This window comes from Anolis sagrei, chromosome 3, assembly GCF_037176765.1.
Source record: "Anolis sagrei isolate rAnoSag1 chromosome 3, rAnoSag1.mat, whole genome shotgun sequence".
NCBI classification, from domain to species: Eukaryota; Metazoa; Chordata; class Lepidosauria; order Squamata; family Dactyloidae; genus Anolis; species Anolis sagrei.
In genome coordinates this window covers 264,275,762-264,291,723 of record NC_090023.1, presented here as the reverse complement: position 1 = coordinate 264,291,723, position 15,962 = coordinate 264,275,762, and the positions used below count along the sequence as shown (strand labels likewise).

The 15,962-nt window shown below is 38.7% G+C and overlaps 1 protein-coding gene across 1 annotated transcript in view; it reads left to right on the top strand.

The window, feature by feature from the left end:
• LOC132770423 (cytochrome P450 2J2-like) overlaps positions 1-4,069 on the top strand; it is a 30,504-nt gene extending 26,435 nt beyond the window's left edge. Inside the window, exon 9 of the mRNA XM_067466096.1 lies at positions 3,764-4,069. Within this exon, the coding sequence (XP_067322197.1) occupies positions 3,764-3,954 (191 nt within the window). The 3' untranslated portion in view covers positions 3,955-4,069. The remainder of the gene's footprint in view (positions 1-3,763) is intronic.
• Positions 4,070-15,962: the final 11,893 nt, after the last annotated feature.

Genomic DNA, 15,962 nt, shown 5'->3' with positions numbered 1-15,962 from the left:
ATTTTGAATTTGTATTTCTATAGGCGCATGGTCTGAGATTAGCATAGGTAGTATTTTGCTTTTTGTCACCTTAGGCAGGATTGTGTTTGTCACCCAGGCCATGTCGATACGTGACCATGTCGAGTGCCGGTTGGAGAAAAATGTATAGTCTAAATCTTTTTCGTGTTGGTATTTTTAATTTTTTTATTGTTTCATAGTGTATGTAGAAAACAAAACAAATGAACCAAAGGAAAAAATGAAAAAAGAAAAAAAATGCAAAAGATTTACAAAAGAGTTAATATTCAGTGCTCATTAAACATGTACAATCAGGTATTCTTGGAAGACACAGATTATCTGGATTCGGCACAGTCTGGCTTTAGGCCGGGACATGGAACTGGAACAGTCTTGGTCGCCTTAGTGGATGATCTACGCCGGGAGCTAGACAGGGGGAGTGTGTCCCTGTTAGTTCTGCTGGATCTCTCAGCGGCCTTCAATACCGTCGACCACAGTATCCTTCTGGGACGCCTCGCGGGAATGGGTCTTGGAGGCACTGTTCTGCAGTGGCTCCAGTCCTTCCTAGAGGGTCGATCTCAGAAGGTGTTGCTGGGGGACACCTGTTCTGCCCCACAACCATTGTCTTTTGGGGTTCCTCAGGGATCAATATTGTCTCCCATGTTACATCTACATGAAGCCGCTGGGGGAGATCATCCGGAGTTTCGGGGTGCGGTGTCATCTGTACGCGGATGATGTCCAACTCTGTCACTCCTTTCCACTTGCTACTAAGGAGGCTGTTCAGGTCCTGAACCGGTGCTTGGCCACTGTAACGGTCTGGATGAGAGCCAACAAATTGAAATTGAATCCAGACAAGACAGAGGTACTCCTGGTCAGTCGTAAGGCCGAACAGGGTATAGGGTTACAGCCTGTGTTGGACGGGGTCACACTCCCCCTGAAGACGCAGGTTTGCAGCTGGTGTGTGATCTTGGACTCGTCTCTGAGCCTGGAACCCCAGGTTTCAGCGGTGACCAGGGGAGCATTTGCACAGTTAAAACTTGTGCGCCAGCTGCGCCCGTACCTTGGGAAGTCTGACTTGGCCATGGTAGTCCACGCTCTGGTTAAATCCCACATAGACTACTGCAATGCTCTCTACGTGGGGTTGCCTTTGAAGACTGCTCGGAAGCTTCAAATGGTCCAGCGCTCGGCAGCCAGGTTGCTAACAGGAGCGGCACTCAGGGAGCATACTACTCCTCTGTTGCGCCAGCTCCACTGGCTACCAGTTTGCTACCGGGCACAATTCAAAGTGCTGGCTTTAGCCTATAAAGCCCTAAACGGTTTTGGCCCTACTTACCTCTCTGAACACATCTCCTCCTATGAACTGACTAGGACACTAAGATCATCTGGGGAGACCCTGCTCTCGGTCCTGCCTGCATTACAGGCGCGCTTGGCGGGGACGAGAGACAGGGCCTTCTCAGTGGTGGCCCCTCGGCTGTGGAACGCCCTACCTGCAGACATCAGATTGGCCCCCTCCCTTCTGGCATTTCGGAGGAAAGTGAAGACCTGGCTGTTCGAACAAGCATTTGATTAAACTGTGTAGTTGAACATAGGAATACGGAATAATGGATGACGAGACTGGATTCTGATTTTACTGTTGAGGTGCTAATGATTGTTATACTGATGTTAATAATTTATGTGATAATTGTTTTTAATTGCCCTATACTTGTTTTGTGGTGTTTTGTACTGATATTGTTCACCGCTTTGCGTTGCCTGAGGGCTGAGAAAAGCGGTATAGAAATAAAGTAAGTAAGTAAATAAATAAATACTCTGTTCTTCCCCTTCTGCTTGTTGGCTCTGGGATACAGGTGAAGATTGCTGGTCCTTCTGCATCCCCTTTCTTTGCGGGCATATCTCCTCTCAATCAGTGACCTCCTCAAAATCCCTCTTATATTTACGTAGAAATTGTTCTGCTTTTGGTACGTCCGAAATTATGTGTCTTTTTAGATTTATAGTAGAATGACAAACCCTGGGGGAACTGCCATCGGAAGACAATGCCTTTCCTCTTCAGTTTTGTCACTAAAAAGGCAAATTCTTTTCTTTTTCTTAGCAGTCTCATTGGGATCTTCTTAAGAAACAGGATTTTGCGACCTTCCATCATTATTGGAGCTTCATATTGTTTGCTTATAATGAGCTCTTTGAAGGATTTAAAAATGAGCTGGAGGATACAGTCTCTAGGCACTTTCTTAATTATTGTGTAGGCTGTGTTGACCCTATAGGCTGCTGACACCATTGCATACACCACATCTGTATCCTTTTCCTCCAGAAGTGTTGTGATGGTCTGAATCAGATAAGATTTCAAATCTCCTTTCTCAACTCCCTCTGGCAGTCCTCTAATTCTAATTGAGTTAACCTTTACTTCCAGTAAATCCATCTGATCTTGTAATATCTCTTGTTTCTCACGTGTCTCTCTTATCAGGTCACTGTGTCCCTCGGCCTTTTTATTTCAGGGATTTACCCTCTGTCTCAAGTTTTGTTACTTTATTTTCGATGGCGTCTTTCTGTCATTTTCTTGACATCTTCCCTTAGTGAATCCATGCTTCCTTTTAAATCCTGGATCATAGATCTAAATTCCAGAAGCATTTGCTCAGGGAAGCCACTAGGGGGAGTATTGGCATTTGGCTGCTTTTTTGGCTTTTCAGCTCCACCCACCACTGTGGCATATGATGTCATTAGCCCTTTGGCATTCAGCCCAGACAGGCAAGGTGATTGGCCTTTTATCTCCATTTGACTTTTTGGTGCTGAGCAGCTGCCTTATCTTTCAAGGACACACTTAGCCACAACAATGAAGAAAAAGCTGTACTGAAGTTGAGGGGGGAGGGAGTGTGGCTTTTATCCTTTAATCAGGCAAAGTTCTCTCATTCCAGTTTAAAGTTCATTAGCAAGACAAAATAGCAATTTCCTTTAGAGTTTTAATTAATTTATAATAGGGTCCCACCTAACACTGTTTGAGTTTGAGTCCTTTTCTGTATTCTAGATGGGCTGAGATTAAGGTATGCAATATGAATCCAGACAATTAAACTCCTTCTCATCAGCCAATAGAGGGAATCAAACAGTCTATCTTTCTTTAGCCCAGGCTATGAATACGAAAGATCCTCTTTGAGTGGTGCACTTTAAATTTCTTTGAGAAGAGCAAAGAAGAGAAATAAACAAAAAGTGTCCTTACTGTAAAAACAAAACCGGCAGCCAACTCTGCTGGAGAGAGAATGAGACAGGAGTTCCTTTGGAACCTAGCTGCTGTTTAAATTGATGAAGAAAAATCTTCCGTTTCTTAAACTGCTAGCTTTTGTAGTTCCAGTTGTCTCCTCACGGTCTATTTAAATAACAGATTTGAGTTAAGCACGGGAGAATTAATGTTATCTCCCAACTGTCTCAATAAATCAGCCGAGGCTTGATGGTATGCGATCTCCCCACACTGCTGCCGGCTGGAAGTGTGTCCATTTCTTTTATTTTTTAATAAAAAGATACCTTTATATTATTTATGTCAGGGAGAAAACAAATCAAAGAGATAGAAGGGATTGCAACTCGTACACTCTTGAAAGATGCCCTTTTAACCTATGTTCATAATTGCCCAGTGATGGGGAGTTCACCATCTTTCAATACAATCTATTCCAATTTATGTTATTTCCAATGCTTAGGCAAAATGGCTTGTCTTGTAGTTTGAATCTAATCGGTAACTTAGTGGGTAAGCTTACCAATCCATATTCCTCACTTTTTGCCTTTGTTTCTCCTGCAGGGGTTCGGGTGTGTTTGGGGGAGCAGTTGGCAAGGATGGAGTTCTTCATCTTCTTGGTCACCCTGCTGAGGGCCTTCTGTTTCCAGTTGCCTCCAGGAGTCAAAGAACTCAATGAAGAGCCTGAAGCAGGACTGACACCACCACTACATCCTTATAAAGTGTGTGCTGTTCCTCGCTGTAGTTCATCATAAAACATTAAAAAATAATTGGAATGGCATATACTTTTTTGCTGTACTTTTGAACCAAATCCACACTTCATTTCATTTTCCAAATTTCTTTCCTATGCTTAGAATCTGAAACACACCTGTGATTTAACTCAGTTATAAAGAGATTCTGTCTCATTCTGAGTTCAAATTTTTCAGTTTCAAGAATTCTTGCTATGTATGGATGTAGTGGGGATAAAGTAGTATAGTGTGTTGTGGGTTGGTCTACTTCTCTGGGGATCTGTTTTCATATCCTCACCTTGCCATGGAAACTCCTAGGTGATCTTGGGAAACCATACACTCTCAGAGGAAGGTCATGATAAACCATTATGAACAAATGCTGCTCAGAAAACCCTGTAATTGGTTCACCTTAGGGTTCCCCTAGATCTGAAAGGCACACTACAGCAACCCATACATTTAGAGAAGTGGCAGAATTCTCTGAAACATCCCATGTTTCTCAGCTGCAGTAAGAGCCATATCTAGACCACAATATGTATCAGTGTCTGCTGGTAGTGTTTTCATAGGAAACTCATATGTTGGGTTGACTCAAACAGAGAGGTGGGAGAATATAGACAATCTGGAACATAGAACCATTGAAATGATCTGAAGATAAAAGGGGTAGAAGCATGAAGAAGAGAAGGGCCCTATCTGCATTATATGGCAGTCTAGATGAGGCCAGGAAAATACTGTGGGAAGCAATGTCAGTGAGGTAACAGATTATCTTCTGTGAGCTGCCGCAAAGGTTACGATCATCAGGGGAGGCCCTGCTCTCAGTTCCACCATCCACGCAAACCTGACTGGTAGGGATGAAAGATAGGGCCTTCTCAGTGGTGATCCCTCGTCTGTGGAACTCCCTTTCCAGTGATATCAGATCAGCCCCTCCCTCCTATCCTTTAGAAAACAACTTAAAACATGGTTGTGGGGCCAAGAGTTCGAACAATAGATGCAGCGATTGAGTTTGATAATGACTGTGTTACTGACAATTGGTATGACCTGAATTATGATTTGAATTTGCGTGATTTTAAATGAATGTGTTAGCAATTTAATGTTTTAATTACTGTTCTAATTGCAATTGTTATTTATGAATCGGTTTGATGGCATCAAATGGTTGTCTGTTGTGAGCCGCCCTGAGTCCCCCTTGGGGGTGAGAAGGACGGAATACAAATATGCGAAATAAATAAATAAATATAGAGAGGGAAACATAGAACAAACACTTCACCCACTTTGCATGTTTCCTAAAGCCATAGACTCCAAGGGAGTGGGTACAAGTTGATATATTATGAAATCAGCATTCATAATCCAGGAACACTATAGAGCATAAGACAATATAGCAATCTTTCTCTGCTATATTGAGACCACTAGATGGTGATAGTGAATAGGCTGTTGCCTTCTTGTTGTATAAACAGCTGTTCCACCTGGTGGCAGCTTCTATAGGCCTTACTACAAGATAGATCCAATGATTGCAAGGTGATTCTAGTGATGATGATGATGATGATATTATATCCCACTTTTCTCTCTAAACAGGACCCAAAGCGGCTCACAACATTTTAAAAACAATACAAATCAACCATACATACAACAAGAAAGCCAAGTATAAAATAAAACATAAATAAACATTTTTTTAAAAGATTTTATTTAAATACAATAACAAATTACAAAATAGACAAAACCCAAAACAGTGAACATTTTACAAACACATAACCCCACCACCAAGGCCTGAACAAGTATAATTTCCTTCACCATGTATTTATAGATCAGCCATTAATCAAATGTCATCTCCAAAATTCCTGACCAACCAAATTCTGTTGTTTTCCATTTTCGCTCTCTAAGACATATTTAATAAAGACCGACCAGTATGTCTCAAAATCTGACCTGTTAATTTCCCCCCTGAATACCCTCATTTCCATTGTTAGTTTGTCATTTAAAGCTACATTCCAAACTTCCCTGTACCATGCATCCAGTGTTAGATTGGTTATTATTTTCCAGTTCTTTGCTATTATAATTCTTCCCACTGTGAGCAAAATAGTCACCAATTCTTTCTTAGTTATCTCTACATTCAGCTTCGTGGTGTCCATTAATAATGCTAACCTAGCATCTGGCATAATATTTGATCCTATAATGTTGTTTATTTCGGTAAATATATCCTTCCAAAAATTCTTCACTTGGGGGCATTCCCACCATAGATGAAAATATGTCCCTTTGTGTTTGCCACATCTCCAGCAGAGGTTACTTTGCTTGTTATCCATCTGATGTTGTTTGACTGGCGTAGTATACCATCTCCATATAACTTTGTATACATTTTCTTTTAATCTTATTGATAGGTTCTTGGCCACTCTCCACTTCAGGACCCTTTTCCAATCAAAATCTATCAGAGGCCCTAGGTCTCCCTCCCATACGTTTTCTAACAATTTCAGCCCTATTTCTTCACCAATTAATCCATTATATATTTTCCCAATTAATCCTTTCCCCATTATTTCTTGGTTTTTGAGCTTACTTAACCATTCCTCATATTTATTCAGTCCTCTACATCTGGGATTTTTGCTTAACCAGTCCTTTCTCCAATTATACAGTTGTTGTCTCTCAAACCAATTCAGGGCACCTTGTTCTTCTAACTTACTAAACTTGCCCTTTGAGTTTTGTGTCCATTCCTTCCAGGAGAGAGCAGTTTCCCCCTCCACTAATTTTTTATGTTTAAGTTTAATTCCCAGGTCTTCTGGAAAATTTTCCAGTAAAACTATTGGAGTTAGGGGGGAAACTCCTGGAAATATCTTATTTTTTAATTTAACCCATGTCTCCATGACATCTTTAGCCAAGTTATTTTTACACCCCTTAATTTCTTTGCCTATTTTTGACCTAAAAAACATTTCCTCATAATCTCTGTGCCAGCATTTTCCTTCCACTTCCCGCCAAATTAATTTAGATTCCGAAAGCAGCCTAAACACTCCCTTTATTATATGTGTCTGATGGTAGGTTTTTAGGTCTGGTATTCCTAATCCCCCTAATTTCTGAGAAATATACCATAGGCCTCTCGGTAGCCTAGATCTTCTAGATCCATTACAAAATTCATTTACTATTTTCTGCCATTTTTTAAGATCAACCTCTGGCAGTTTAATAGGTAACATATTACATAGGAAGTTAAATTTGGATAGTATTTTCATTTTAAAGATTGCGATTCTACCAAACCATGAGAGATTAAGTTTTTTGTATTCTAGTAGTCTTTCTTGAATTTCCCTAAATAATCTGTCAAAATTTAATATTTTTAACTCTGAATAATTGACTGGTATTGTAACTCCCAAATACTTAATTTTGTTTCTAATCTTAACCTTAAATTGATCAATTATTTTCTCTTTGTCTTTTCTCTCCAGGTTTATTGCCATTACCTCTGTTTTCTTCCAATTAATTATTAGGCCTGTTATTTTGCCAAACTGTTTTAAATGTAGGTTTATCCGGTCTAGTGCCCTATCTGGATTTCTAACTGTCAAGAGCGTATCATCTGCAAATAAACTAATTTTGATTTTGTTGTCCACTCCCATTCCCTGTATTTCTTTATCCTTCCTGATTGCCGAGGCCAATAATTCCATAACTAATATAAATAGTACCGGAGAAAGAGGGCAACCCTGCTTTACTCCTTGCATGATACTAAAGGATTCAGTACTCGAGTCATTAATTATAACTTTTGCCCTATTTTCCGAATATATTTGTTCTATTATATGTTGGAACCCCTCTCCAAAACCATATTTTTTAATTAATGATTTCAGCACTGTCCAACCCACCGAGTCAAAGGCTTTATATATATCTAATGCAATAATGCCTACTTGAGCTTTCTCGTTTTTTGCGTTCTCTATAATGTTTATCAGTCTGCGGACCAAGTCAGACATTTGCCTGCCCTTAACAAATCCACATTGGTCTGGGCTAATATAATCCTCTACGAAGTTTTTTAATCTATTTGCCAAAATTGCCGTAAAAATTTTTGCGTCTTGGTTAATTAGAGAAATAGGACGATAAGAGTCTAATAATAATTTATCTTTGCCCGGTTTAGGTATTAATATTATCCTAGTATGTTTCCATGAATTTGGTATGGGTTTTCCCCTTAATATTTCATTGAATAATATCTGTAATTTGGGAACTAGGAATTCTATATAAGTTTTATAAATTTCAGCTGGAATACCATCTTCACCCGGTGATTTACCCTTCCTTAATTTATGTATGATGTCTTTAATTTCCTCTCGAGATATAGATTTCTCCATTTCTTTACTGTGTGTCTCACTTAATTTCTTACCTAAATTTTGTTCCAGATATTTATCCAGCTGAGCTATATCCACTTCTGTATTTCTGTACATATTGGAGTAGAAATCCTGTATCACTTTAATTTTATCTACCATTCTGGCACATATAATGCCATTACTATCCTTGATACATCCAATCTCCCTTCTTACTTTTTTAGTCTGTGCTAATTTTGCCAGCAGTTTTGAGCTTTTATTATTATATTCAAAAAAGTATCTATTTGTGTACATCATATCTTTTTTAACTTTTTCTATATCTTTAGCCTCCAACTCTTTCTTTAATCTTGTAATGTTATTTATAATCTTTAGATCCTTTGTTAACAAGTACATTGATTCCAATTTTTTTATTTCCCCTATCAGTTGGTTCTCTCGTTCCCTTTCCTGTTTCTTCCGTATGGCCGCATATTTACTAAACAGTCCTCTCAAGACTGCTTTCATTGCATCCCAGAGCACCTCATATGAAGGGTGTTCCTTTGCATTCAACTCCCAAATTTCTGTCCATTCTCTTAAAATATTTTCCCTTATAGATTTGTTGTTAATAATATTTATATCCATCCACATTCTTTTTAGAGGCTCATAGTCAATTTGGTAATCTAATATCATATTCACATCTCGATGGTCACTTATAGAATTTAAATTTACATAGACATCTTTAACATATTTTGCTAGGGGTGGTGTTATGAAAATATAATCAATTCTAGTAAACACCTTGTGCACTGCTGAATAATATGTGTATATCTTTTCATTCCCTCTCATTAATCTCAGTACATCCTTTAAGTTATAATTATTAATCAACTGAACAAAAGCACGCCTCGCTTGTAAATCCCCTCTCTTTTGTGATGATGAATCCAGTCCCTGATTAAATGTTGCATTAAAATCCCCTGCCACTATCATATTGTCTGTTTGTACTTTTCTCATCCTTTCGTCAACCCCTCTAAAAAAATCCCTTTGCCCACTATTTGGGGCATAGATATTTACCAGTACATAGTCCTCATTATTTACTGTACCCTTAATAATCAAGATTCGCCCTTCATCATCTTTATCAATTGAATCAATCTTAAATCCCACATTTTGTGAAATCAACACTGCAACCCCCCTGGCCCTAGCACTTCCAGATCCCTTTATATAATGCTCTACCCAGTTCAAATGAATATCACTATGACTCCCTCCCCGGTGGATCTCCTGCAGAAAAATAAAGTCTGGTCTTGACCTTTTTAAATACGCTCTCAATCTCTGAGATTTAAGTTTTGATGAGATACCCCTAACGTTAAGGGTAATACATTTATAACTATGCATTATCAACAAAAGTAATAAACATAATAAATGAATTCCTCATTACAGGCCTTACATACACCCCATTTGGCACACAAAAAAACATAACAGAATGCCCCACTTGCCCTACTTCCCCTATACCCCCACATACATATGCATTTCCCGATTCTGCTTTGACTGTATTTACAGCTAGCTTGGACACAGACATGTGTCTTGACAATCGGGAGGAGAAACCACAATAGATGACCCGCACTTAATTATATCCTAACCCTTCTACCCTTATATATATAATACCGAGTAATATTTATTACAAAATACATTCCTTTGACCCCTTATACACTTATCATAATTACAACCATTCTCATTTTAACTTCCTTCATTTTTATTTTATGTTATATTTTGTTTTAAATCCACTTAATATTTTTCTCTAACTCTTCTTTGACTGAAGTTAAATAAACATTTTAAGATCATGTAACTAACAGATACAATTGTTGCGGGAACTCGTCAGTTCAAATAATACACTTCACTCGACTCTCTGAAAGTTAGCCTTTATATAATTCCAAATTAAATTCTTGCGATTTTCAAGCTTTGTGTTCAGACTCTGCCAGGACTGTATTGTGTACACTATTTTCCTGAAAGTGGTCACTATGTGGTGATATGCTAGGGAGGTCTGCCCCAGCATTCTGGGAAAATATCTGGATATGCTCTTCCAAGGCTCTTACTTGCGTGACTTGTTCTAGGATCTGTTCTATATCTCCAATCTGTTAACAGGACATTGTGTTCTTTTCATTCCATTAATAAACATGGAAAATGTCAGTATTATTGGTCACATTGAAACAATATAAAATATATTACCACCACCAATATCTCTTGGACAGAATTATGTTTTAAAAACAGGCCAAGATATGCAAGCAGAGAGAGAGATAAAGAGAAAGTTCCTTTTTTCCATCCTTCCCTCTCCTCCTCCTCTAGTTTTGTTTTTATTCTCATTGGTTATGCTGCTAGTAAGATTATCTTGGGAAGAAATGTTAAGTATAATTAAATCTCTCATCTCAAAGAGATTCTGTTTGTTCTTTCTTGTTATTTTGAGTTTTTGGAAGTTGGCTGAAAATATTACCTAAATTAAATTAGATTAATTTAGAACGTTGCCTATAAATATTTCAGATCAAGAATTAAAGAATTAAAATGTATTGTAAAGGAAATAAAAAAGCCAGGATAAATTAAAGGAAATGGTATAAACAACAAAAAGAAGGGGATCTAGATCTCCAAAATATTAAATTATATTATCATGCCAACCAAATAAGGTACATAGTAGAAAGTTTAGCAGAGCAAATAAAACTGGAATAGCTAGAAGAAGAAGAAGATAAAAAGTTAGAATGGAAACCAGAGTAGTAATAGTAGTAGTAGTAGTAGTAATAATAACAATAACAATAATAATACCAAAAACTTTATTCTTATATCCCACCACCATCTCCTCAAAGGGACTTGGGATGTCTTACAGATAGCACAAGAAGTCTCAAAACAACATAAAAGTGAACACAATATAAAATACAATAAAATAAAACATATGCAATATATAAAACATCAATTCAGACTCAATTAAGCTGCAATCCCCTAATCGTAGCAGCAAATTACTGGCACCATGGCCGGGCTGTAAACATTAGAATGAAATAAGTGCCAGCTGCAGTAAAGGAGAGAGGCCATGGGATAAGTGCAAAGTGTGTGTTTACCATGTAGGACAACTAGGGACTAAACATTCTCAAAGGCTTGATTGAAGAGCCATGTCTTTAAGTCCCTATGAAAAGAGGACAGTGTGGGGACATGCCTAATCTCAGTGGGGAGGAAGTTCCAAAGCTGGGGGGCCACCACTGAGAAACACCTCTCCCTCATCCCCACCAACTGCACTTCTGACAGTGGTGGCACCATAAGGGGGGCCTCCCCAGCATATCTTAGAGCCCACATTGATTCATGGGGGGGGGGGGGATTTGGTCATGAAGATAGGCAGGACCTAAGCTGTTTAGGGCTTTCTTTATAAGTGATGACTAGCACCTTGAATTGGGACCAGAGACTTATTGGCAGTCAGTGGAGATGCTTTAATAGGGCCATTGTGTATTCTTTATAGTTGGCTCTGGTTAGTAGCCTGGATGTAGATCTTTGGACCAGTTGCAGATTCCAAGTGTCTTCAAAGGCAGCCCCACATAGAGTGCATTACTGTAATGCAATCTTGATGTAACTAAGGCATGGACCACCTTCTGACTTCTCAAGGTATGTTCGAAGTTGGCACACAAGCTTTAACTGTGCAAAGGCCCTCCCGGCCACCACAGACACCTGAGCTTCAAGCATCAGTGCTGCATCCAGGAGGACCCCCAGACTGCGGATCTGTGTCTTCAGGGGGAGTGCAACCCCGTCGAGCATAGATTGCCACCCTATATCCCAATCAGCCTCAAGACTGACCTGGAGGACCTCTGTCTTGTCTGGATTAAGCTTCAGCTTGCTAGCCCTCATTCAGTCCATTACAGTTAAGAGAATGCCTTTGGAGGCTTCTCAGCACTTAGAATTATAGTCTGTTTGTAGAGGTGGGAGGTTGTCTGTGTATGTGAACACCTCCACCACACAAACACATATTTTCACTTTTATTGTGTGTATAGATAGTAGGCCTGGGTAACAACGGAAAAATTTGTTTCTAAAATCGATTCGTTTTTTGGGGTTTTTTGCTTTTCGTTATTTAAAATAATTACAAAATTTTCCTTTTTAAAAGTTTGATATTTACGAAATTTCGTTAATATTAACGAATCAATTCGTTAAAATGGCGGACGCGGTTGCGCAACGTGAAAATAATAGTTTTAAATAATAGTTTTAACCTCGGAGAAGGAAAGAGGGGGGAAAGAGAGAGAGAGAAGAGGGGTGAGATCTCTATTCTGGTTTGACAATGCTTCTCAATAATAATAATAATAATAATAATAATAATAATAATAACAACCCACTTTCTGCCTTCGTGCATGTAAGGCACAGTCAAAGCACTACTGAAAGATGGCCATCCATTCTTAATAATAATAATAATAATAATAATAACAATAATAATAATAATAATAATAATAATAAATATAATAAATATAATAGTTTTAACCTGGAGAAGGAAAGAGGGGGGAAAGAGAGAGAGAGAAGAGGGGTGAGATCTCTATTCTGGTTTGACAATGCTTCTCAATAATAATAACAACCCACTTTTTGCCTTCGTGCATGTAAGGCACAGTCAAAGCACTACTGAAAGATGGCCATCCATTCTTAATAATAATAATAATAATAATAATAATAATAATAATAATAATATTAAATATAATAAATATAATAGTTTTAACCTGGAGAAGGAAAGAGGGGGGAAAGAGAGAGAGAGAAGGGGTGAGATCTCTATTTTGGTTTGACAATGCTTCTCAATAATAATAATAATAATAACAAACCACTTTCTGCCTTCGTGCTTGTAAGGCACAGTCAAAGCACTACTGAAAGATGGCCATCCATTCTTAATAATAATAATAATAATAATAATAATAATAATTATTATTATAATAATAATTATAATAAATATAATAGTTTTAACCTGGAGAAGGAAAGAGGTTAGGCAGGCAACAGCCAGGTCTCTGAGTGCTGCACTGCTGTGTCTCTTTGCCCAATGCACGCAGGCCAGAGTGAGGAACGAGGTGAGGTGACGACAGGAGGAGAGGAGAATTTGATCCACTTAAGCAGAGGCCAGGGACCCGGAAGTGGGGTAAATGCCGACCGCTTGCAACCAGGGAGAGGGGAGGGAAACAACTATAAAACTTGCACCAGACATACGGAAATAATAACGAAACAATTACAAAACAATTACGAAATAGCTTTAAAAATTCGTTTTGTTTTTTAGTTGCTCCTGAATGGTTTGTTATCGCTTCGTTATCAAGAAAAATAACGAATTATTAACGAATTACGAAATTAACGAACGAAACAGCCCAGCCCTAATAGATAGATAATATACCCCAAGACCTCATTTGATTGTGGTTTTGTATATATCGGAATTTCAGCATCCATGGATTTTCTGTATCCATATTGGTTTCTTGAATTGAACCCCAGTGGATACTTTGACCCCCTGTAAATAAGTAAACCAAAGTAGTTGATTAATAATTTTAAATTTGTTAACAAACTCTAGAATTACCTTTCATCACAGCAATACTTGCTTCAGTTCCTCAAATTTCTTTCCCACAAACACCAATTCAGATGTGGGTGTCTTTTCTACGCCTGCTCTTTCATCTTCAGCTTCATTACAATCTCCTTATCTTCCCTTTGTAATCCTTTCTTTGCCATATTGTTTATAGACTCCTGGCAACTCTTCTGTGTCAGTGAGATTCCCTCAAGTTCTCTGCACAACTCTTTCATTTCTTGCATCTTTTTAAAAATAATATTTTTATTAAAGGTTTTCTTTGTATACATATAGATAAGAAACAAAAGGAAAAAACAATTGTGGTAATATAGGGATGGTATTGGGGTAGGCATGGGGGGGCTGATAATGATGGGGGGGGGGAATGGAGTGTAGCTTAAAGTCTCTAGGAAGGAGGAGTAGGGTCAGGCCCGTAGCCAGGATTTTGATTCGGGGTGAGTGGGGGGGCTGAGTTTGATTCGGGGGGGGGGGGCTGAGTCTGAGTGAAAGAGGGTCTACCCTAGTAAACCTTTTGTATTATTACGCCAATACCCCCATGTTGTTTTGTATCGTTACCCCAATACCCCCATGTTGTTGTTCATTCGTTCAGTCGTCTCCGACTCTTCGTGACCTCATGGACCAGCCCACACCAGAGCTCCCTGTCGGCCGTCACCACCCCCAGCTCCTTCAAGGTCAGTCCAGTCACTTCAAGGATGCCATCCATCCATCTTGCCCTTGGTCGGCCCCTCTTCCTTTTACCTTCCACGTTCCCCAGCATAATTGTCTTCTCTAGGCTTTGCTGTCTCCTCATGATGTGGCCAAACTACTTCAACTTTGTCTCTAGTACCCCCATATATGGGATATATTGAGCATGGTGATCAGGTCATGATATGAATAAACATAACAGTTTAAATAATGCCCAGTAAGGCCTTCTCACGGACCACCATGAGAATTTGGGGGGGGGGCGCTGAAGCCCCTCAAGCCTCCCCCCTGGCTACATGCCTGGGTAGGGTAAAGAAAGGGGGAAGATTTATTGTCTTCCAATCTTCCTCTTCATGGTGAATTTCATCTCTAGTCTCTTTTTCTTTCCTTAATGAGCTTCCATATAGCTCTTTGTTCGAGTTATACTATTATCATCTTTTTTCTACATTCATATAATATTTGAATAATTGGCAGTCAGTTGTTCTCTTAAGATTTCTTGAGTTCTTCGACAATAATTGGGTTAGGTTGTCTATGTCCACAAATTCCATAATTTTGGTTGACCCTTGTTCTATTGTTGGTAGTTCCTTTGTTCTCCAATTTCTAGCATATACGATTCTTGCCGCTATTGTTAGGCAGCTGAAAATAATGTCTGTGTTTATATCCATGTTGATGTCCATATCTGTTAGTCCAAGTAAGAAGTACTCTGATTTCATTTGTATCTTATATTTGAAGATCATTTCTTGCATCTTTGACACTGTTGTTTAACCATGTTGATGACCTTTGTAGTGTTTTGGCTATGTTTTCTGATTTGAGCCACTAGCTTTTCACTGAACTTCTATTACTTGCTTGTCAGTACCTCCCATGTATTTTGGAGACAGATGACCTTCTTGATTTCCCTTTCTATTTGTTTCACAAGCAGTTTCCTCTTTTGTAAACAAACATGACTGCATTCAAATTGCTAATTGGGTGTATCTCAATGTTTCAATCATGCCTTTCAGTGGAACTGAGGACTTATTTCGTGTTCGTATTTGTAGGTCTTCAACATACAAATATTGTATTACAGTGAACACTGAAATTACAATAATACGTTTCTATCATTCAAAATATAGTTCTTTCTAAACATTTGATGGCAAATGTAACTTTGTTTCAGAAAAAGTCATAGGCTGGGTTTTTTTTATGGCAGTCACCACTATGTAACATGTTTTATAGCAGTTATTTATTTATTTACAGTATTTATATTCTGCCCTTATTTATTTATTTACAGTCTACTCTTCTCACCTCGCGGGGGACTTAGGGTGGATTACAATGTACACACACATGGCAAACATTCAATGCCATAGACACACAACACATATAGACAGTCAGAGGCTATTTCACATTCCAATTTTCTGGCCACCAGGAGATCTGTCGCTTCACCGTCCATCTGCAACACTGATGAAGTATTTTCTGCATTCCCTGCATGCTTTTGCTGGAGATTTTTTTATGGCCTCGTAAATTTGTTAAATTAGCCTCCCCACACATAGGTGGTACCTAAATTTCCTACTTGACAGATGCAACTGCCTTTCAGGTTG